This window comes from Pristis pectinata, chromosome 17, assembly GCF_009764475.1.
Source record: "Pristis pectinata isolate sPriPec2 chromosome 17, sPriPec2.1.pri, whole genome shotgun sequence".
Taxonomy (NCBI): Eukaryota; Metazoa; Chordata; class Chondrichthyes; order Rhinopristiformes; family Pristidae; genus Pristis; species Pristis pectinata.
The window spans coordinates 17,152,725-17,175,840 of NC_067421.1; the positions used below are offsets into that span (position 1 = coordinate 17,152,725).

The 23,116-nt window shown below is 39.0% G+C and overlaps 1 protein-coding gene across 1 annotated transcript in view; it reads right to left on the reverse strand.

The window, feature by feature from the left end:
• Positions 1–19,776, reverse strand: part of fbxw8 (F-box and WD repeat domain containing 8) — a 116,829-nt gene extending 97,053 nt beyond the window's left edge. Inside the window, exons 1-4 of the mRNA XM_052032225.1 lie at positions 18,728–19,776; positions 10,054–10,158; positions 9,188–9,352; positions 458–546 (exon numbers count right to left, since the gene is read on the reverse strand). Coding sequence (XP_051888185.1) covers positions 458–546; positions 9,188–9,352; positions 10,054–10,158; positions 18,728–19,195 — 827 coding nt within the window. The 5' untranslated portion in view covers positions 19,196–19,776. The remainder of the gene's footprint in view (positions 1–457; positions 547–9,187; positions 9,353–10,053; positions 10,159–18,727) is intronic.
• Between the last annotated feature and the right edge of the window lie 3,340 nt (positions 19,777–23,116).

The window sequence follows — 23,116 nt, forward strand, 5'->3', positions numbered from 1 at the left end:
TTTCCCCACACACATTTACAATAATAACTGCAATGTGCTTTCATAACACTGCTATTAAATGCAAAACTGAAGTCACTATGCACGTTACATAATGACAAATAGAGGTACAATAACTTACTTTCCTCCCAATTAAGGATGTTTGAAAGATTTTCAATTTTTCATACTTTAAGCAGGGGAATTCACTAGGAGCATACTCAGCAACAATATCTACTGTGTTGCATAAACTATAAAGAAAATGCAATTAAATCATGTGCATTCAATTACACATACAACTCATTAAAAAGTTTTTTTTAAATCAAAGAATTCAGAAACATATTTAACCTCAAATTTATTTGGCTCCCACCCCTCAATGAGATTGCTGCCTTCTAGTTATTCCTAGGAATATGTTGTAATTCTCAACTCTACTGCAATATCATTGTAAGCTTGAAATATTCAATTACTTCAGATATTTTCTTACCCAGAAATTATCATTCCATTGCACGAATGTGCATCACATAATATTCCTCCGACGTCATAATGTAACTGGCTTGCAGCTCCAATGCGATTCTGTTGGAAATTAAAAGGTCTTGTAGAATATCAAAAGAAACATACAAACTAAATTATATTTAATTATCATTTTTACAACAAATCTTGAGCATAATGCTCACTAAAATAGTCAATGCAAAACTGGATGTGTGTGTACAACTGTAACCCACACAAAGTTAATGAGATGCAGTTTGGTCACCTTAAACATACCAGCCAAAGTAAAGAAGAAAATCTACTGCTTTGTCTTTATTGACAATATTTAAATGTCCAGTCTGGATAGAAAATTGCAACTGAGAGCTTAATATGGGAGAGAAGTTGGAACACTTGACATTAAAACATTTGATACAGAAAACAGAAGCACGTTATTGAAATTGTTTAATGAGTTTAGGTTTTTGTTGAAAGTTGTTTAATAGGTTTCTAGAGTCAAGGAGAGGTGGCTAGGCAAAAAGTTTTTAAAAATTTGTGTACAGGGACACAGAGAAAGAAAGATCTGTCTCCGATAGTGGCATGGAGTAAATAAAACATTTATAGGTCCTGCCCAGGTTAAGGCAGGGTTCCGTTCTTGTGAACTGTTCATAATCCAAACAGTTTGCAAGGTGGAAATGCAGCCCCGAAGAGTTTCCACACGACAGAAGATGCCTGCAGCTCCAAAGCAGCCAGCAAATCCACCCATAGGTCTCCTAAACGCTTGTTCATATGCCTGGGCTGTACATAAATTGGGCATTCATAATCTGGGGAGGACCTGGACAGTGATCAAAGCCAAAGCTTTCTGTCATCATTGATGTAACACAGGAGGTTTCCCAGTTGAAATGCAGCGATTTCTTAGAGGTTTCCAAAGACAAGCATGGTGCTGTCGAAATCATTTTGTGGCCCATAGAAAATCGGGAGGATTTGGTAGCATAAAAATAATGCTTATGGTTAGGATGCTGAACATGAATTTTTTGCGCAGCAGTGGTGGCTTATGTAGGTAATGCTCTGGAGGTGAACAAAGTCTCAATGATGGACTATATTTGGTGCATAAGATGCATACAGGTACAAAGAAAATAATTTTAGTGTTGTCTCCATAGAGAGGTGTTAAGTTTTCAATCTTTGTAACTTGATGCAGAACAAGTCTAAGAGCGGAAGCACAAAATATTATCGTCAAACAAGATTAAAGAAAATAGACAAAAGAGACGACAAGTCAGCTAAAATTGCTGAGGATGATGTTTTCAATGTAGAGGAGGGGGTGGTCAGAGCAGATGTGCGGGAAATGGAGGAAATACGTGTGAGGACTCCATCAGCTATGGCAGATGGGAAGTCATGCTTCTGGAAGAAGGAAGGCATTACAGAAGCTGGCAATCTTTCCTGTTCCTACTCAGTCCTTATACAGAGTTGTCTTACACTATTTGCTTCCACAGATGCTGCCTGACCCACTGAATTCTTCCAGCATTCTACTTCTGTTCAAGGTTAAAGAAAAATTCAAAGCATTTTTAAGTATATTGAGGGCATGACAGTAACACAGGAAAGAGTAGGACCAATTAGGGATAAAAATGGTAATCTGTGCATGGAGCCAGAGGACATGGGTTAGGTTTAAGTGAATACCTCCCATCTGTATTCACTAAGGAGGACATTGTAGTTTCAGAATTCAGGGAGCGGGATGGTGAAATTCTAGAACACATGATTAAAAAGGAAGAGATATTGGCTGTGTTAGCAGACTTAAAGGTGGATATATCCCCAGAGCCTGATGAGATGTATCCCAGGTTGCTCTAGGAGGCAAGGAAGGAGATTGCTGGAGCCCTGATGGAGATATTTAACTCTGCACCAACCACAGGTGAAGTACCAGATGACTGGAGTAAAGCAAAAATTGTACCTTTATTGAAAAAGGACATCAGGAATAAGCCAAGTAACTACATGTATGCGAGTTCACCATCAGTGGTAAGGAAGTTATTGGAAAAAAGTTGTGAGGGAAAGGATTAATTTACACTTGAAAAGGCAGGGACTAATCAAAGATAGCACGGCTTTGTTAGGGAGAAACCCCATCTGACCAATTTGATTGAATTTTTCTCATGGGTAATATTGATGAGGGCTATGCTGTTGATATAGTCCACATAGACTTTGCAGCAGCATCACAGGCACAAAGCCTTTGACAAAGTCCCACATAGAAAACTGGCACAAGAGGTTAGAATCCATAAGAGTCAAGGCAGGTTGATAAATTGGATACCACACTGGCCTGGGAATAGGAGGCAGATGGCGATGGTGGAGAGTTGTTTTCGTGATTGGAAACCAGGACCAATGGTGTATCACAGGGGTCAGTGCTGGAACCTTTACTGTTTGTTACATACATTAACTATTTGGATATTAATCTCAGCAGTATGGTTAATAAGTTTATGGAGGTTCTCATAAGACAGTGAAGGTGTTCTGCTATTCAAGGAATTTTTAGCGTATCCTTGAATCTTTTGTTTGTCCATCCGCTAATCTCCTCCCAGTACAGGAGAGTCTGCTGTTCCCACATTGACCTCATTAGCCACCTCAGAACCCATAAGAACAGAGTGGAAGCAAGTCATCTTTGATCCTGAGGGATTGCCCAAGAAGCAGCAGCAAGAAAGCCATGGACATGGACCTCCTTACACAAATTTCAGTTCAAGAATTGGGACAGTCAGTATTCAGAGACCTGATTAGAGTCTGTGCTGTGACTGGGGATGAAAGGATGAAGGTTTGGTGAAGGGATCTCAAGATTGGGCCTAGAATTGCAACAGAGGATTAGTTAACTGGATGGAGCTTATATCTATTTTGGGACTCATAGTTGGGAGAACAGGACTGTTGCGGAATCAAGGAACTGAAGGCATCTTAATGTCCTGGCATTTTTTGGGACAATCAGATCTTGTGGGCCACAGACTAGTCTCAGGAGGTGGAGGGAAGTTGGATTCTACATTGACAAAGGAGGTGGTGCTGATTGGGTAGATGGGGAGCCATAAAGATCCAAGTTTTGTAAGGAATTTAAAATTTTAAAATTAAATTTTATTTACAGCGGCCCAACGAGTCCACGCCGCCCATCTTAAACCCAAATTAACCTACTCGTATGTCTTTGGAATGTGGGAGAAAACCGGAGCACCCGGAGGAAACCCACGCAGACATGGGAGAACGTACAAACTCCTTACAGTGAAGGGATTCGAACCCCAATTGCTGGCGCTGTAATAGCGTCGCACTAACCGCTACGCTACCGTGCCGCCCGTTGAACATTCATGAATACATTAGGAGCACAATGTCAGAACCAGAATCAGGCTTATTATCACTGGCATATGTCATGAATTCTTCCCTACTCTTTCCTTGCTAATCACTGCTTATTAGAGAGTTGAGGTCCGGAATGTGGGAAGGTGTGCAGCTACAGCAGGGGTTGGGACTGCAGGTTAGGTGAGCGGCTGGTGCAGAGGTTCAGGAATGTGGGCCTGATGGGCAGTTGGTTCAGGGTTACAGGGACGTCAGCCAGGTGTGCAGCCAATCAGGAGGTTCAGGATTGTGGGCTGGAAGTGTGGCTGGTTCAAAGGTTGAGTAATGTTGGCTTGGTGTACAGCCGAAGGGGTGGTTCAGGAACGTTGGCCAGACGTGCAGCCGATAAGGAGGTTCAGGATTGTGGGCCAAGTACATGGTTGGCACTGAGGATCAAGACCATGGGTAGGTGTGAGTAGGTGTTGGGCCGCATCTGGGGGTCAGGAGCACGGATATGTTTGTGGATGGAGCCGTGGACTGGAAATAGGGCCCAGTACATGGCCAGGCTTGGGCTGTGGTAACCAGGTGAGAAGCAAGGGCTGCTGTGTGTGTCCATCTTTATGCCACTGGATCAAGACTGTGCTCTGTGAAGCCTGTGTACAACAGCGACACCACGTTCAAAGAAACCACACAGAAGCAAACTCCATTCCACAATATAAAATTCATGGATTGGTATGTTACCTACCCTCATGGACAATCCCAGTAGCATCAGACCTGAATGCTGGTCTGCAATCATAGCTAAGGAATTCAACACACTTTGACACCTACATCACTGCAATGAAACATATTAAGCAGGAGATGGCCAGTTTAAAGAACAATACAGTGGCTATACCTTCTTCCTTTGGAGGGGTAAACCAGAAGAGGAGTAAGGTCCGAGAATGAATGAGTTAGACCGACATCTCAGTAACTCCCTGTACAGAACTAGTGAATACTTATGACCATTTAGCTCACTGTAACACAGAACCCTGGAAGCTTCAGAAGGAGCCAAAGAAAGACTTCCTTCTCCAACCTTGGAGAAGGTCCTGGTTGGCATCCCAAAACCACACTGCAATATCATTCTAACACATACAATTGGGTGCACTGAATTTCTCGCCACAGAAGCAGAAAGAAAAAAATAATTATAACCTCCTTTGATTTTGTAAAGACAACTGGGTAAAGAATGATGGCCAAAACATAAAGTCATGTTTGATAAACTGATTTCTCAGACTACCATGATTGAAAAGGTAGAAGCATTCGTCCAAGAATATTATATTAAAATCTTATTTCAAAGCCAATAAATGATACTTTAACCTGAACTCTACTGGCAACAATTATGATAAAGACAAAATTAGCAATGGGTACAAGTGTCACTGGTAGATTATGCACTAATCATTTTGGAGGAATCAATCCGCCTTCAAGGATTGATTATGCAGGTTGTGAACTACTTGCAATTTAATCTGTTTTTACAATGCAGCACATCATTTTGCTTAGTTTATAAAGGATAATCAATTTTCTTACTTTTGCATAAAATACCAAAAGTTAAGCACTCTTCAGCAGTTCATTATTTTGTTGGAGAAACCCAAAGTGAGTAAGTGCAAGTACAATGAGGTAAATTAGAAAATAAGGATGTTTGGAATTGAGGATAAGAATATGGTGCAGTTTCATTTATCTTAAACAAGGGGTTAAATGATAGTTAGTTTCAATTTATTATTTTTAAAGATCATTTAGAGAAAAATGTAATATATTACTTATCCAAACAATTTAACAACATTTGCTTTAAGAGGGCAAGGAAATTATATTTAAATGTTATAACCACAGGCAATTCTTAAAGGAATATACAATAAGCTCCATTACCTAAATAAAAATGAATGAAATAATTAAATCTAACTGAATCACAGATTTACCATAATAAATTATTCATTTCAGTACATGGTGTTACTTTTATGCGATTTCAAAATTAATGCCTGTAAATAGAATCCCATGATTTCATAATCAAAAATTTCTGTACCAATTTTTAACATACTGTAAATCACTGGATTGTTGCTCTCACTTGATAGTTGCTCTCACTTTGCGGTGTGAACATACAATAGTCAGACCTGGACACCACAGAAAAGGGCCCTTTGGCCCTCCGTGTCCATGCTGACCTTTTTGCTCATCGACACTGATCCCATTTGCCTACACTAGGTCCGTATCCTTCTCTGCCTTGCCTATTCAAATGCCTGTATAAATGCATCTTCAATGTAGTGACTGTATCTGATGTCAGCACCTCCTTTGGCAGCAAGTTCCAGGTATCAACCACACTTTGTATAAAAAAACTTTCTCCTCAAATCCCCTTTAAAATTCCTTCCTCTCACCCTATACCTTTGCCCTCTTGTTTTATTTATTTATATATATATATATATATATATACATACATACACACACACACTTATTTATTATATATATATATATATATATATATATATCCCTAACTGAGAAAAGGATTCTGACTATCTGGCCTATTGATGCCTCTTTTAATTTTGTATACCTCTATCAGGTCACCCCTCAGCCTCCTTCACTCCAGGGAAAACAAACCCAGCCTTTCCAATCTCTCCTCGTAACTTAAGACCTCCAATCCAGGCAACAAAGTAAAATGTCCAATATCATGGCACTGGTCATTTTCATATCACTTGGATAATTTGGAATGAAAATAAACTATTATGGAATGCACAGAAAATATTTCAAGCCTTTGATTGGTACAAACTGTCCAGCTTCTATACCAAAATAAACTTTAATTAAATAAAAAAGATCTGGTCACTGTGCTGGTGTCATGATACACAGTGAGATCAAGAACAAGTGCTAATGTACTGGAATACAATTTGTAAATCTGCAGTTCCTAAAAAGAACTTTGTGATTTATGGACAATCAGGGCAGCCCTGAAATTAATACCATCAGCAACAATTCAAAACAATAACACAAGACTGAGTTGTAATGGATATATTGAGCATCCAGCAATGTTTATTTGTTTTTATTCTAATCTACTATATCTGCCAGAGATGCAAATGTGCATTGCAGTACTGAATTATTGAAAATATCCAGGTGGCTGGCGGTGGTGAATGTGGAAGCAGAGTTGGCGGTGGTAACGATTACTCTTGGTAAATATTATGCATGTGCTATTTTGTGCAAGACTTTGATTCACTGAGCAACAAAAGCTGTTTTTGTTTTGATGCATGAGTGAGCACCATTATGAAACCACCTCAGATGTACTGGCATCAATGAGGTCATCCTCCAAACATATTTTCCTGTAGGCTAAATAAGTTATAAATTTATAGGACCAGAGAAATAACGTAGACTAATTCTACACTCAAGCTGTCACCCATTTTTCCATGCACTGCAAATTTGCTTTAATGGTTCCATCACCACTTAGAGATTGCAAAAAGAGGCTGGATGTTCCCCCAGGGAAGAAGATTTGGAGGGACAGTCGCCTTTAGATTTGATTGAAAAAAAATTCCAGTCCTTTAAACAAAAACTGCATTCATACCAATCTGGAAACTGATCTACCCTCTAAATTGTCTAAAAAATAAAATAACCATATAAATTTGCATTCAACAGCAAGTACTTTCAAAGACCTGCATGATTAAAAGCTGTCAAAATTCAGCTTGTTCATTGTTACAGAAATGAAGTTACACTAGCAAATAAGCTGCCGTGACACTCAAAAAAGGCAAAAAGCTTCCCCATGCGATCAGCCTAACAACAAATTAAAGCAGTGCATGGTATTGAAACAAGGTCTCCAGACCACCTTCTGCCAGGTTCATTTTACAATCTGCACCAATATTCACTGGTCTAAAATGAGGCACTAAAATTGGCCTCAGTTCACTGGAGTAGTTGGTAAACATGTGCATGGATACAAGCTGAAATGGCCACTTGGATGAGTAGCTGATGAGTAACTGTCACTTATGGAATTATATCCCATAAAAGTCAGTACCTTCAGAAAAGGAAGGGAAAATAATTTTAAGAAAGAATACTCAGCTTTTAAAAAAATGTACATTGCTGCTAAAAAAAAATTAACATTCAATTACTTCAAGTATTTTCCAAATATTTTACCTTAAACAATAAGAGTAAATAGCATCCTGACCTTATCAGCTGAGAAAGGAATAGATGTTAGTCCAAGCAGGATAACTTATGGTACAGGTAAGAAGATACGAGATCATTGAAATATTCTGATTCCATACCAAGTGGAATTCTTAGCAAATTTCTAGTTGGCATCATTTTGTTAAGACAATTTTAAAAAAATGACAACAAAAGCAGAACTAAAAATATACTGCAAGCAAAATAACTATAATTTTTGATTTTTTTAAATAAAAATGGACAGAAGAGGAATATAAGATTTTGCGTTCATACAAAGTGAGAAACAATCACTTTACTGGCAATTTAAAACAGCTCCCTCAATAGCTCAGCACACTCATATAGGGAATAACTGTGGCACAAAGACCACAAAGGTTACAGGTTTATTTTCTAGTTGATACTAATTCAGCTAATCTCAGTTAGGACAAGAGTGAAGTTGTCATAATTAGCCTCTGCAGCCCTTATTATAGATTGGTGAATTTGTCAAGGTTCCTTTTCTTATGCAACCCAATAAACATCATTCAAAGTTCATTTCTGTATATGGCATAAGAACAGTGCAGTTAAATAGCTTTTGTGTTACCTTTAATGACCATGCTCGAATGAATAAAGATCATCTAAGTGAGGTATAGCTGGGTGGTTACATAGAACAGTACAGCACGGGAACAGGCCCTTCAGCCCACGATGTTGTGCCAAACTAACTAAACTAGTAATTAAATGCCTAACTAAACGGATCCCTTCTGCCTACACAATGTCTATATCCCTCCATTGTCTGCACATTCATGTGCCTTTCTAAGAGCATCTTAAACGCCTCTGTCGTATTTACGTCCACTACCACCCCTACAGTGCATTTCAGGCACCCACCACTCTGTGTAAAAAAAACTTGCCCCACACATCTTCTTTAAACATACACATGCATGCACTCTAGTATTAGTTACTTCAACCCTGGGAAAAAGGTACCAACTGTTTATTCTATCTATGCATCTGATATTCTTATAAACTTCTATCAGGTCTTCTCTCAGCCTCCACTGCTCTAGAGAAAACAAGCCAAGTTCATCCAACCTCTCCTCACAGTATATTCCCTCTACTCCAGGCAACATTCTGGTAAACCTCTTCTGCATCCTCTCCATAGCCTCCACATCCTTCCTTTGATGGGGTGGCCAGAATTGAAAGCAATATTCCAGATGTGGCCCAACCAGAGTTTTATAAAGCTGCAACATAACCTCTGGCTCTTGAACTCTTAGTTTTGTAGAATTACAGCGCTTAACTTGTTCATGCTCACAGCTCAGCTATTGAAATAAAATAACTAATAGGGTTTAAGGAATTATGAGATTACCTTCCAGTTGGTCCGTAGTGTTTGTTCTTTCTGCAGCGAATCTCGCAAAACAGCCTTCCAGCCTGTGAAGTCGCCAATATCTGCCTTGGTCTGGTAACCTTCCTTCAAGCAGTGTTTATACCAAAGTACCTCATCCTCAGCAATAACCTTCCATGTTTTACTCACCTGAGAAACAAAAAAAAAATCTGTTGTTATGAAGATTAAATATTCCACATCTGGTTATCGATATGCCATCCCATTCCAACTTGGAGGAACATTACTGTTGCCTACCAAATGTACAAGGAGCTACATTTAAGCGTACAACTTCAAAGAAAAATTCAAAAGGTCAATTGGCCCTAATCATTCACGTAGTTCCTAAAAGCCATTGTTTTTAAATACCTTCTTAATAAAGAGCTGTGCTTCACTGCTCTCTGCCTTTTATTAACCTTGTGAAAAATGGTTAATAAAAGCCAGAGAGCAGTGAAGCACAGCTCTTTATTCAGAAGGTATTTAAAACATTTTATTTTTTATAATTGGTCCTGCGACCACATCAATCCTTGCTTAATCCAATTACTTTTTAAATAAATGTAAACAGACCATGAACTTTATCTTGACATCGTTGAATTCCAAAGTTTTTCATGGAGTTCAAATTGAATGGACTAGGTGAGCTAAAATGATTATGATGAAATCAGTTCCAAATTCATAGATTATTTCTGCATCATTTGCTTATAACCTCTCTTTTGGTTCTCTAATATTCAAATTCAAGGCTTCTAATATGCTCTGCTCAATAAAAGACCTTCGAGACTTTTATTCAAATATTGCAAGATGAAAAACACAAAAAGATACTTTAAATTTTCTTCATAAAGTGATTCAACTTTTATATTTACCTGAGCACATCTTCCAAGTTCAGTTCTGCCGAGATATGCAAATATTCTCAGTGCCAGCTCATAAGGCAGGTCAATATCAAAAAAGGGAATTTCATTTATTTCATTCTGCAACATAAGAATAGTGTAAGATTAAATAATACTCTTCAAAGCAAAAGACTGCATTAGATATTTAAATGAAATACAATTACCTGTTTCTGGCTAAGTGAATTATGCTAGTGGCAGTCTCATTATTTTCTTTTTCTGCACATGCTTCTTTATTCCTATTCTTGTAAATCTGTACTATTGAATCCTTCAACACCATTTTACTTTGGTACTGTTCGCATATTTCAAGGAAGGCAGAATGCCCACAAGCTTTGTAATTCATAATCTTAAAAGAAGAAACTGAAATCTCAAGCTGGAGCAGGTATATCTTAGCTAGTGCTATTTATTCTTTGTTTGATTTTTAATTATACTAATTTGTAGAAAACTTCAATACAGAAATAACTACATATTATCATTGCTAATTATCCCCACCAACATCTGGGAGAGGCACCATTGACCAGAAATTGAACTGCACTACCCAAATAAAAAGCCAGGTACCTTACAGCGAGTGACACATCTTCTGACACCACTTTTCACCATCCACAAAGCACGAGTCAGGAGCATAATGTAGTTATTTTTAATAATTCCAGCCACGGTACATCTGGGTTTTACTTTTTTCCTTTCAGTTGAAGAACAGCAGCAATAATATACAAAGAATCCCCACTCCCCACAATACAGAGTTAATATTTCTAATTAACATGCAAAATTTAGGTAGTCTAGACAATACCACCTGGTTCCAATAAAATGCTTCCCCTGCACATATTTTTGTTGATTGATGGAAATCATCAAAACAGAAGTGTCATAAACAGTGTTATCAAGTGGTATTTACTCACCAATGCCCAATTTGGGTCTCACTACTCAGCTTAACATCTCATTACCAACTTACTTCAAGCAAGGACCAAAGAGCTAAATTCGAGAGGTGAGAGTGACTGCCCTTGACATCAAAGCAGCATTTAACCTATGTTTGAATCAAGAAGCATCTTCATGGATAATGAAGCAGTCTCTGCCTTAATGCAGAAATAACTACTCAACACATGTACAGTATATGGTTTGCAAGTTGCAAGCAACATTTGCACCACAGAAGTGACTAACGCCCAAAAGAGTGTCTAGCTACCTATCCTTCAATCCATTGGCATTGCTAATTATCCCCACCAACATCTAGGAGCGGCACCATTGACCAGAAATTGAACTGCACTGCCCAAATAAAAAGCCAGGTACCTTACAGCAAGTGACGCTTCTTCTGATACCACGTTTCGTCATCCACAAAGCACGAGTCAGGAGCATAATGGTAGTATCTCTGGATAAGTGTAGCTCTAACAACTGTCAAGAAGCTCAACCATCAAGGACAAAGTAGCCCATTTGAATGGCATCCCATCAACCAGCCTCCATATTCAGTGGCTGCAGTGTGTTACCACCTACAAAACACATTGCAGTTACTAGCCTAGACCACCCTGACAACATCTCCTCATCCTCTATCTCCAAGAAGAAGGGCACAGGTTCATGGGAACACCAGAATCTGCAGGTTCCCATCCAATCCACACACCATCCTGAAAATATTGCCATTTCTTCATATTCATAGGGTCCAAATCCTGAAACTCCCTCACCAACAGCACTGTGAAAATATCTTTACCAGATGGACAACAACATTTCAACAAAGTAGCTCACCAGCACCTTGTCAGAGCAATTAGGGATGGTCAATAAATGCTGCTGTTGCCATCAATGTCCACATCCTGAATAAAATGAATAGAAAATAAAACATTGAAATATAGTAGCAGGAGGAGGAAATTCAGCCCTTTGAGCCTGCTCGGCCATTCAATACAATTATGACTGATCATCAATCCCAATACTATATTCCTGCTCTCTCCCCAATTCTGTTTATGCCTTCTGTGTCAAGAAATTCTCTCTTTTTTTAAAAATATATTCAGCGTCTTGGTCTATACATCCCTCTGTGGCAGTGAATTCCAATTCCCTAAACTGGAGACCAAAACTGTGGTCCAAAACATCTGTACAACAAAACATCCTCCAGGTGTAGTTTCACCAAGGTCCTGCACAACTGTAGCAAGACATACCTGCTCCTCCAGTCACATCCTCCTGATACGACAGCCATTATACCATTTTCTTCTTAACTGTTTGATGCACCTACATGTTTGCTTTCAGTGAGTAGTTGTCAAGAACACTCAAGTCTCTTTCCACATTAACACCTCTCAATATAACACCATTTAAATAATACACTGACATTGTGTTTTTCCTTGCAAAGGGGATAGCTTCACATTTATCCACTTTATAATGTCTCTGCTGAGTTTTTGCCCACTTACTCAATCCAAGTTGCCCCAAAGTCTCCTTGCCACACAATTTACAATCCCACCTAGTTTTGTGCTGTCGACAAACTTCCAATTATTGTATTTTGTTCCCTCATCCAAATCATTGATACACATTATGAATTGTTGAGGCCCAAACACCAATCATTATGGTACTCCACTGGTTAATACTAACAACCTTGAAAAAGACCCCTTTTCTCCTACTTATTATTTTGTCTAACTATCAATTTTTTCAATTCATGGCAATACATTACTCCTGATACCATGTGCTTCAATTTTAAACACTAACCTTTTATGTGGGGCTTTATCAAAGGCTTTCTGAAAATCCAAGTACATGACAGCCACTGGTTTCCCCTTATCTATTCCACCACTTACATCCTCAAGAATCTCCAGTGGATAAACCAAACATGATATCCTTTCCAGAAGTCGATGTTGACTTGGTTAATCCCATAGATATTTTCAAAATGTATTGCAACCTCATGACTCAAGCATTTTCCCTGTAACTGATGTTATGCTAGCTGCTCTGTCATCTCCTGTTTTCTCCCTCTCTCCCTCCTGCATTTAATAATGGGGTTACTTATGCCAACCTCCAATCTGTACATTCATTGCATAAACCGTAGAGTTCTGTAAAATGATAACCAATGCGTCTGCGATTTCCATGTCTATCTCCTTTAACATTCTGGGATGCAAATTAACTGGCTCTGGTAGCTTAATCAGCATTCAGTGCTTTAACTTCTCCAGCACTATTTTCTTAGTAATACAAACTTCCTTTCATTCCTCACCTTCATTAGATTCTTGGTTCCCTAATAATTCTAGAAGACTGACTTACTCATGATCTTTCAAACTATTTGTTTAATTGCTTGGCCATTTCCCTGTTCCCATAATGAATTCTCCTATTTCTGACTGCAGGGAACCAATCTTTGAATTAAAGACGTACGGGTAGGCTAATTTGGGGGTTTAAAATGGGCGGCGCGGACTCGTTGGGCCAGAAGGGCCTGTTACCACACCGTAAATAAAATTTAAAAAAAGATCTTTTTACATATTTATAGAAGTTTTTATATCCCACCATACTCACATCAGGGGTGCATAATTTACATAAACCAAAAAAATGAGTATAATAACTGTAAGAGTCTCAGACTACAGGGGACAGGCACAAAAGCTTAATAACATAAGTGACTATTTCAGTGCTTTGTAAATCACAAAAAAATGGCAAATAGTTTAGAAAGGTTTAAGTTCTCCACACTAGAATATAGGTTTAATAATTATAAACTCTCAGGGAAAGGAAGAAAGTGCATTTTTGAAGCACTGATGCCATCGGCAAATGTATCTAGTGCATGCTTAAAATTATGCATAGTAAACAATTTAAAGGATTGCTATGAAATGACTGTTGGTCATCTGTTGCATACCTGTAGATAAACAGCAGGCTCGGGACTGCTGCTTATTTATGTGAATTTAAGGAAAGTTCAAGTATTTGAACTTTCCTTAAATTCCAAGAGTTTCAGTGCAGTTTAAAAACATACTATTTCTTCAGCAGTCCCTTCGGGTCAAGGTTAATTTGCCAACAGTCCAGTACTGTAGGTTTGGAGGTGACAAAAGAGGTGATAGAACGGGTTGGTGGGTAGCTTTGATGTAGTGTGCTCCTTCACTGTTTGAGCATGGTGCCTGCGTGGGCCCAAGATGCTCCTTTCCACGATGAGACTCAGAGGCCAGGGATTCCATAAGTTATTGAGGATGTTGCAATTTTTCCATGGAGACTGAGAAAATCTTTGAAGCATTTTCTGTGTCCTTCTGAAGATCTCCTCTCACAACAGAGTTGGGAGTACAGTGCTTATTTTAGAAGTCTGCTGTTGGGTGTGTGAACATTGTGGCTCACCCACATCATCCACATGCCCAACACAACAGTTGGTTGAGAGTGACCAGAGCCTTGATGCTGGAGAAGTTCAGCCTGGGATAGGATACTAGTATTATCTGTACACATTTTTGATGGTCTGCAAATTATTTTATATTTAATATGAATATATTCTGGACTAGTAAGTGTCATTACTTTAAATATTGGGGTGGGTATCATTGACTTAAGGAGATCTATTAATGATGGACTTCAGCTACATTCATACAAACTACATCTTTTGCCTCCTGTATCCATTCAACAGCTAAACTAACAACCAACAGTATCAACATGCATTTTCTCTGGTTGAATTCACAATTTAATTGACTACTTATGTCACTAGTGCATGTTTAATCCTATGAATGTAATAAAGGAATAGACAAAAGACCTTGATAAGGCAACTTCTATAATGGAACCATTTTTCTGAATGATACAATTGTAAAAGGAGGTCAGGAACACAGGGAGCTGGGGTTCACAGATGGAAATCTTTGAAGGTGCCAGACTTCAATAAACTTGGGGGATAAAAAAAGATTTCAAAATTATTTGGCTCTATAAACAGACACAGAGTACAAAAGCATTGAAGTTACACCAAACCTTTATAATCCTGGGTTAGGCCACAGCAAGATGATAGTATTCATTTCTGAGTGCCATTGAACGTTGGGCCTTAACAGAAGACGGAGAGCAGATTTATCAAATTATACCAGGAATGAGGGACTTCAATTTTATTGAAACTGCAGAACTGGGACTATGCAGGAAAAGAAGGATCAAGTGGAGATCAAATAAAGGCATTCTGAAGTATGAGGGATTTTGATGAAGTAAATAGGAGAATCTGTTTCCACTGGCAAGGGCATCAGAAATGAAAGACAAATATTAAAATAATTGACTGAAGACATAGAAGGTAAAAGAGAAACTTTAGTGGAATGAGTTGTGATCTAGAATGCACCGACTGAAAGGGTGGTGGAAGCAGATCTAATAGCAACTGTCAAAAGGGAAATGGATGCATATTTAAAAGAGACTTGGGAAAAACCAGGGGAGTGAGACTAATTGTACAGTTATTTCAAAAGGCTGGCACATCTCCTCCGGTGCTAGAAGATGTTGATTCTATTTAGTTCTACTGCTTACTCTGAATAGTGTTAAATATGCTACATGAAATATTTATTCAAATAATACTAAGTTCAAGATGTATAAATCAATTTCCTGATGGGGAAGCTACTTTGGAACATAATTTGTTTTAAAATATGATTTGCAGCAGCTCAATATTTTGACTGTATATTGAGTACTACATTATTCATTGGAATGGAGGTGGAAAATAGCTTTAGGCCCAATGAGAGTGCTTCATATCTTTGGCATTGAAAGCGATTTTTGTTTTGTACTTAATTACTGACCTCAATGTTTAATCTCCCTTTCTAATAATTTAGGTCATGATTCCATTTAATGTAAATTAGTAAAGTAATCTCTTAAATTAATAGTGATTGATAGCTTCTATGCAATTCAATGAAATAAAAATAAGATGCCAGAACACTTAAGCAAGTAAAGGAAGTGGATGCTTTATTTAACACAAGTGAAATGTGTTCCAAGACATTGGAAGGAAATTGAAGGGGAGGGGAGTCTGATGGAGAAATTCATGTAATGTATTGCAAAGGTTTCCCAAAGAATTTCAGACTTTTTAATTCATTTTCTGAGCTGCAGCTCTCAATGTTGGGCCAGTATTTATTGCTCATTCTGAAATGGCTTACTAACGTTGGTAGTGAACTACCTTTTTGAACCACTGCATTCCTTCTGGTGCAGGTCCCACGATGCTGTTGTGTACTTAAAAAATACTCAGCGTTTCTGTGTTTTCTTCTATCGAGTGGATAATCTCATATTTTCCCACATTGTGGTCCATCTGTTACACGGTTACCCACTCACTTCATTTGTCAATATCCTCCTGAAGCTTCTTGGCATCCTCATCATTACTCACATTCCCACATTGGGAATGTTTGATCACTGAACCAAGCCGTGGATATACATTGTAAATAACTGGGGCTCAAGCACCCACATACTGGATATATACATTATCACTGAACAATCTGTAGAGTTTCCCTGCTACCATCCTGGAAATCTCTAATCACAACAATCCATCTCTATCAATTAATCCACAATAAACTGAAACCATGACACAAGAAAAAAAAGCAAGAAGAGCTTTGGGAATCTGTTTCTGTCCTGCTACATGTGCCAACCCTTTTGTCTAAGATATACAGCATATCAAAATGTTATTATTTGAGGAAAATCTAATCTGAATGAATCAATACAAGCTGCTTCCCCATATACTGTATATACAATAGTATATATTTATGGTAGTAAGTGTGAGGCAAAGAATCAATCCAGCAACTCTTTGAACACAATAAGGGAGGAAAGTGAATTTGGAGCAGTTTTAATCAAAGGAATATTTTAAATAGAATTATGACCCACTGCCAAACTGTGTTCCATTATTCTAGAATTACACACAACTCGAAAATCTACTCCTTTATCCCTATTTATCCTAAACGTGGGAATGAGAATTCAGTTTGAATGTCAATCACTTAAGAGATTGGGACTACTTATGTAAAGGTCAGAACATCTCAAAAATCCACCTAGAGAGGAAGAAAAACAAAAAGAATTTCAGATTTCCAGCAACTACAGTGTTCTGATGTTCCAGCATTAATTTTTTTTTTGTTTTTCTATCTCCTCTGTCTTCATTCATCTCCCTCTAGTCACACCTCCTCCAGGTGGAACAGCTGTGATTAACAAGCCTTCACCATCCTCTCAGTCAGCACCAACACTTTTTGCAGAGCTCTCTCTCTCTCTTGATCACCTTCCTTTTGCCACCCCTCCACCTTCTCTGCAACTCAAAACAAGTTTGTTTTCTAACTTTTCCTAGTTTTGCTGAAAGATCACTCACCTAAAATAATAACTGTTTCTCTCTCCACAGATGCAGCCCAGCCTGAGTATTTTCAGCATTTTTTTAACAAGTTTCAGATATTCATTATCTGCATTTTTTTTGCTTTTCAGTTATAATTGCTGCCATAGGTCAATCAGGGCCAGTATAATAAAATTAATTTAAAACCAAATTCAGAAAGAATTGCTTCAGAATTACCTGAAAAATATTTTAGTTACACAACTGTTTCTCATAAAAGCATTATTATATAATTATGCACATGAAAATCCATTGGAATTATGTTTCTGCCACCTTATCAGGAATCAATGTCACCACAAGTGTATCAATATTTTGAAGCTCTAAAAGTTTATAGTGCATTTTTGAAAATAATATAAAGTACAGACCAAACAGTTCCACTTGTTGTTAGTGGAAATCAATATATATAATTCATGCAAACCATCAATTAGTGATGCTGTCCAAAATTATATTATTTTGGTGAATGTCTTGCTAATGCAGGGACTTAACGCAGAAGAGCTCTACTTCTTCTACAATCAACCTCCTGAGAGATCAACTAATTTGTCACATTTTTAACTGCAAATCAAATGATGCGATTGAATTAAGCTTCTCATCTTGCCCATCTGACAAACATCGATAACATCTTAATATATTTTAATTCTTAAAATAAACACTGCACTCTTAATTACTGAAACGAGCAATCTGTTGTCATGACTGTAATTTCATGTTTTGAGATCTCTTATTTTGATATGTTGAAACAAACGAACCTAACTCTGAAACAACAATTTATGTGAATCGGTGTACCCGCTTCTAACTCCAATATCTTGGTTGATCTCTCGCAAATAACAATCTTCAATTAGTTTTATGACTTGCCGCAGAGCTTTCGCACATGTAATGAAGAGGCAGTAACTGTCCCCCTGGGATCTCTTGGTGGTTAGTTCCTAATGACTTTCACTCCCACATACAGCTCAGTTTCTAAACATAATTTTCCGCTAGTAAGTAGCATTTAGAAGAGAGCACCACTTACAGTAATTCGAAAATTGCAGCTTTTGAAATCGTTGTTTCACGACTGTCAGCTGCGCCTCTGACCTTAACTCATCAGTGATCAAACAATTTGACTCATGGTGCAACACAACCGCAAATAACCCCGTCGCAGTAATATCAAACACAGAGCTTCTCCCCAAGGAATTCCGCATCTTCTGGTTTCCTCGGTTCCCTTGATCGCTAATCACATACAAATTTTATAGCCTACCCACAACGCTGTGTGTACTTCACAGTAATAAAGACTAACGCAATGTGGATGCAATAGTCAACCCCCGGAACACAAAGCTCCAAGTTCAGTAATAAGTTGTGTATAAAAAGTGCTAACTGAAGGAAAGATCGACAGTTAAATGGACCAATTATCTTATGCTAACAACTAAACGCTAGCTGCCTGCGACGACGAGACCAGTAGTGGAAGGAAGAAGCCGTGGGATTTACCAGGTCGCTGATCAACTGGTCCAGCAGGCTCTCCCTTTTACTGCTGCCGCCCGGGGCTTGCACGATTCGGCCTGCGGGGCTCCCGCAGTGTTCTGCCGGCTTGCCCGACCCTCTGCGGCCACCGGCGAGGAGCCCCCTCCCGTGGGGTCCTTCCCGCTGGATGCGGTCCCTGAGCGGGCTGGTCCGCCCCTCCAACAAACTCTCCGCCAGGTAGAAGTAATTGGGCGGCGGGGGGCTGCAGCTCGCCGACTGCTCCGGCCCAGGCCCCGGGTCCTCGTCCCCATGGTGACCGGGCCTGGGGCTCGCCTCGTCCCCATGGTGACCGGGCCCGGGGCCCCCATAGCGCCGCCTTTTGCTGCTCCTCTCGTCCCAAATTAAGCCCGTGCCTTTTCCCTTGGCGGTGCAGCCGCGGCCGGAGATCTCGTCCTTCCACTGCTGCCGAAATTCTTCCAGATCCTTATCGCCCATGATCCATGACCGCAAACTTCAAACGGCAGACGCCGGCTGAAGAGCCTCGCTACCCGGAGACTTTCTCTCGCTGCACCTTTCCCCCCTCCGTCCGCGGTCCATCTTCAAACCGCACCGTGTGGAACTCAATGCATTCAAATTTGATTCCGCAGAACGAATATACCTAGCATATTGTGTGCGGATCTGGTGTGCTTTCCGAACTTGTGATGCAGGGAGTGCACCCAGGTCCAACGTTAGCCTGAAGAGTCAACGACTTGAAACATTAACTTTCTGTCAGGCTCCACAGATGCTGCCTGGCCTGCTGAGTGTTTCCAGCACTTCCTTTTTTTATTATTTCTGATTTTGAACATTTGCACTTTTTAAATTTTTATTCACCAGATGGCAGATTTGTTATACGACGAGACTGTGTCTTTATCATTGCGAGTTTGGAAGAATATTAGGTGCCCTGATTGAAATACAAAATATTCTTCTGGACTTCCAATGCTTGATGAAAGGTCACAGAAAGGTTTCTCGTTCTATAGATGCTGCCCGACTTGTGTGTTTTTGTTTCAGATTTCCAGCATCTGCTGTTTTTTTTAATGTTCATTCTTATAGACTTAACTTGAAAGATCCTAGAATGATATTTCCCTTGACAAAAAATCAATGGGAAACACCCAGAGTCAGCAGTCACCATTCAGGACTCAGACGTGACGAATTTCAGCCACGATTTTATTGAAAGTGGAACAGATAAAAAGGGCCAAATGGTCTATTCCTGCTTCCATTTTTTATGTCTCTATGTTCTTTTGGACAACTTGTGGTTGTCACCTGTGGTTGAAACGTGCCCACGTGATCCAATTAATGAAGTTTGTAAATATTATTGTACTTATCTTAAAAGGTAGGTCCTTTGTAATTCAGTGCCTTTGCCAGCAGTTTCTTTCTTTTTAAATCAGTACTTTCAGGAACTCTGGAACCTTTTTGACACATTTGTAAAGGACAGAACAAGATGGAGTTAATCTGTAATTGTGACACTTCCATTACAACACTTTCATTTTATTGATCCCATTCTTTCTTCCAAATCTGTATCATGAACCTGAAACTCCTTTTGCAATCTGCATTTGCAAACAGATTGAATATGTTTAAAGATTTGACTGCATTATGGTATATTACACTTTTGCCCACTGATATCTTTGAAATCTGTTCTATTGGTATGAGCTGATTGGTACCCTATATAACCTATATGGCTAACAGTGTCCATAAACTTTAGAGAATACAAGTCAGTGTACCAGAAGATGAAAAGCAAAACCATTGAGGCTGCATTCTAATGCTTTATGTTTTCATGTAGATTGATCTTATTATTACTCTAGCAAAAAAGTAGAATCTCTCAGTTCATATCTAGACTTTGTAGAAATTGAGTCCATAGGCTACAGATTAGCCACAAAGAACTAGTCCCCTTTATTGCTCTCTTCTTTAGAGTGAAGAGTTTCCATGATATACTACAGTTCTGTGCAGGTAAAAATGTTACAGTCTATCTTTTTGAATACTTCATGAAATATTACCATCAAAAAATAAATGTAGCAAAGAGGCAAATACCTCTGTTCGTTTTATTTTAAAACATAAACCTTTACAATCTTCACATATTTTCCCTCTTCTGAAATAATGTGTGTCTTTAATGCAGGCCAGAACTAAAGGACTAATACTGGCAGATGGGGCTTGTTTGCACATGCTCGAAAAGTTCTTTGTACTCAATTTCTACAAAGTCAAAAATGCACTGAGTGATTCTACCTTTTTGCTAGAGGAAGAAAATTCATGAAAGGGTTTTAGGATAAAACATTTCAATGTCAAAACCTAAAGCTTTCATTCCACTTTTAAAACGGATCTCTATCATGTGATACTCTTGATCCACCTAGTTTCATTTTCTGATAAACTGACTTATCTATCCTGAAATTGACATCTATTACTGGCTACATGATATGAACTATTTTATCCTGAGGCCATTCTCTTTAAAATGCTTGATGGGTTTGTAAGAATGGCATCACTTTCTCATTGTTATCATGGTAAAAATCAAGTTAGCCATGGTCATTCCATTCTGTTCTAAAATATTTCAAACAACAACAGAACTAAACTCTTATTTCCAACTGTAAACTAAATATGTCTGCAAATCGATCACTATAGACTGAAAGTCCCTGCAGTTTTTGAGCTAAAACATTCTTGGTGATGTTGCAATTATTTTTGCAATTTCTCAAACTTTGTAATTGCTTTTTAGTGCAATCTTGACTTAGGTTAGAAGTGATTAAACATACCATGGGAATCCCATCCTATTTCTGCTGCTCTTTTCCCAAGGTATATCATTTATTGTTTTTAAAGAAAAGAAACATGAATTGTTTGCTTGAGGCTCTCAAAACCATCCCGAATGCTCCTTTTCACTTTGAGCAGTCATGGGCCAAGGATTCCTTGGAATCTGTGAGGATGTCTCATTTAGTCAAAGAGGCTTTGAGCACATCCTTGAATCTTTTTTTCAGTCAGCCTAGTAATTTATTTCCATCACAGAAATAGAGTGTCTGCTGTGGGAGTCTGGTGTTGGGCATGGCTTGCCCATCAGAGCTGGCTGATTCCCCAATCCTTCTTCCATTCTTTCTTACTTCATTGCTACACATTCCCTCCAAGAAACTTCCCATAGGAATGAGCTATTCTTCAGAACTAATAGGAACCTCTTCTACCTGTGGTGATTACACTCCAGAACCTAGGTCACCCCAACCTCAGTAGTCAAGCTGCATTATGAAAACAAACTCTATGCCATCATTAACTCATTCACTGAAGCATACACAAGGATGGCCTTTACACTCAACATCTGCAAGATGGGCAGCACAGTGGCATGAGGAGAGGCACAGTGGTGCAGCCAGCAGAGCTGCTGCCTCATGGCTCCAGTGACCTGGGATCAATCCTGACCTCTGGTGCTGTCTGTGTGGAGTTTGCATGTTCTCCCTGTGACTATCTGGATCTCTTCTGAGTGTTCCAGTTTCCTCTCATAAACCAGTTGGCAGGTTAAATGACCACTAAATTTCCCTGAGAGTGTAGGTGTGTGATAGAATCTGGTAGGAATTGATGGGAATATGGGGAGAATAAAATTGCTGCTTGATTGTCAATGTAGTCTCAGCAGGCCAAAGGATCCACTTCTCTGCTATATGACAATAACTCCTGAATAAGTGACAATGATCCTCTACTAATGGCGCCCCCCCCCAACCACCACCACCCTGCTGTACAACACTGCCCTGTAACACTCATATTGCCTCACTGTGCTTTCTGTACCTGTCCTTTCTCTCCAACATTCTGAACTTACCCTTACTGGAACCCCTTGACCCCCAAATTTATTATAGAGCATTATCTACATCCTTAATTATTTGATTTTCCAGAACAGTTCCCAATTCAAGTGCAGCTTGAATCAGTTCTCTGTTTCCTCACTACTGGTGCTAGTGCCTCATGAATTGAAACCTCATGAATTGAAACCACTTTCTCCGGCACCGCTCTTTGGGCCACACATTCAACTCTCTGATCTGCTTAACCCCATGCCAATTTGCTCATGGCTCAGGTGGTAATTCAGTGAGTATTACCTTTGTGGTTCTGCCTGTTAATCTTGGTCCTTGCTCCTTGTACTGACTCAGCAGAGCCTATTGCTTATTTCTACCTATGTGATTCATTTCAACAATGATCTCAACGAATCAGTGCAGAAATTTTCCATTGCTTACTAATCAGGTGTTGATTCACTTTCCATGATACAGTGACATATTACAGACATTATGGTGGTCACAGCACCTGCGCATTGAAGGCACAGCCACACTATGGAGATAGGAGATTTTTTCCCCTGGGTCCTTTAACCTACTTGTAGGTTCAGCAATATTTAGGATATCAATCTTATCTATATAGGTTGTCAACACATAAAATATT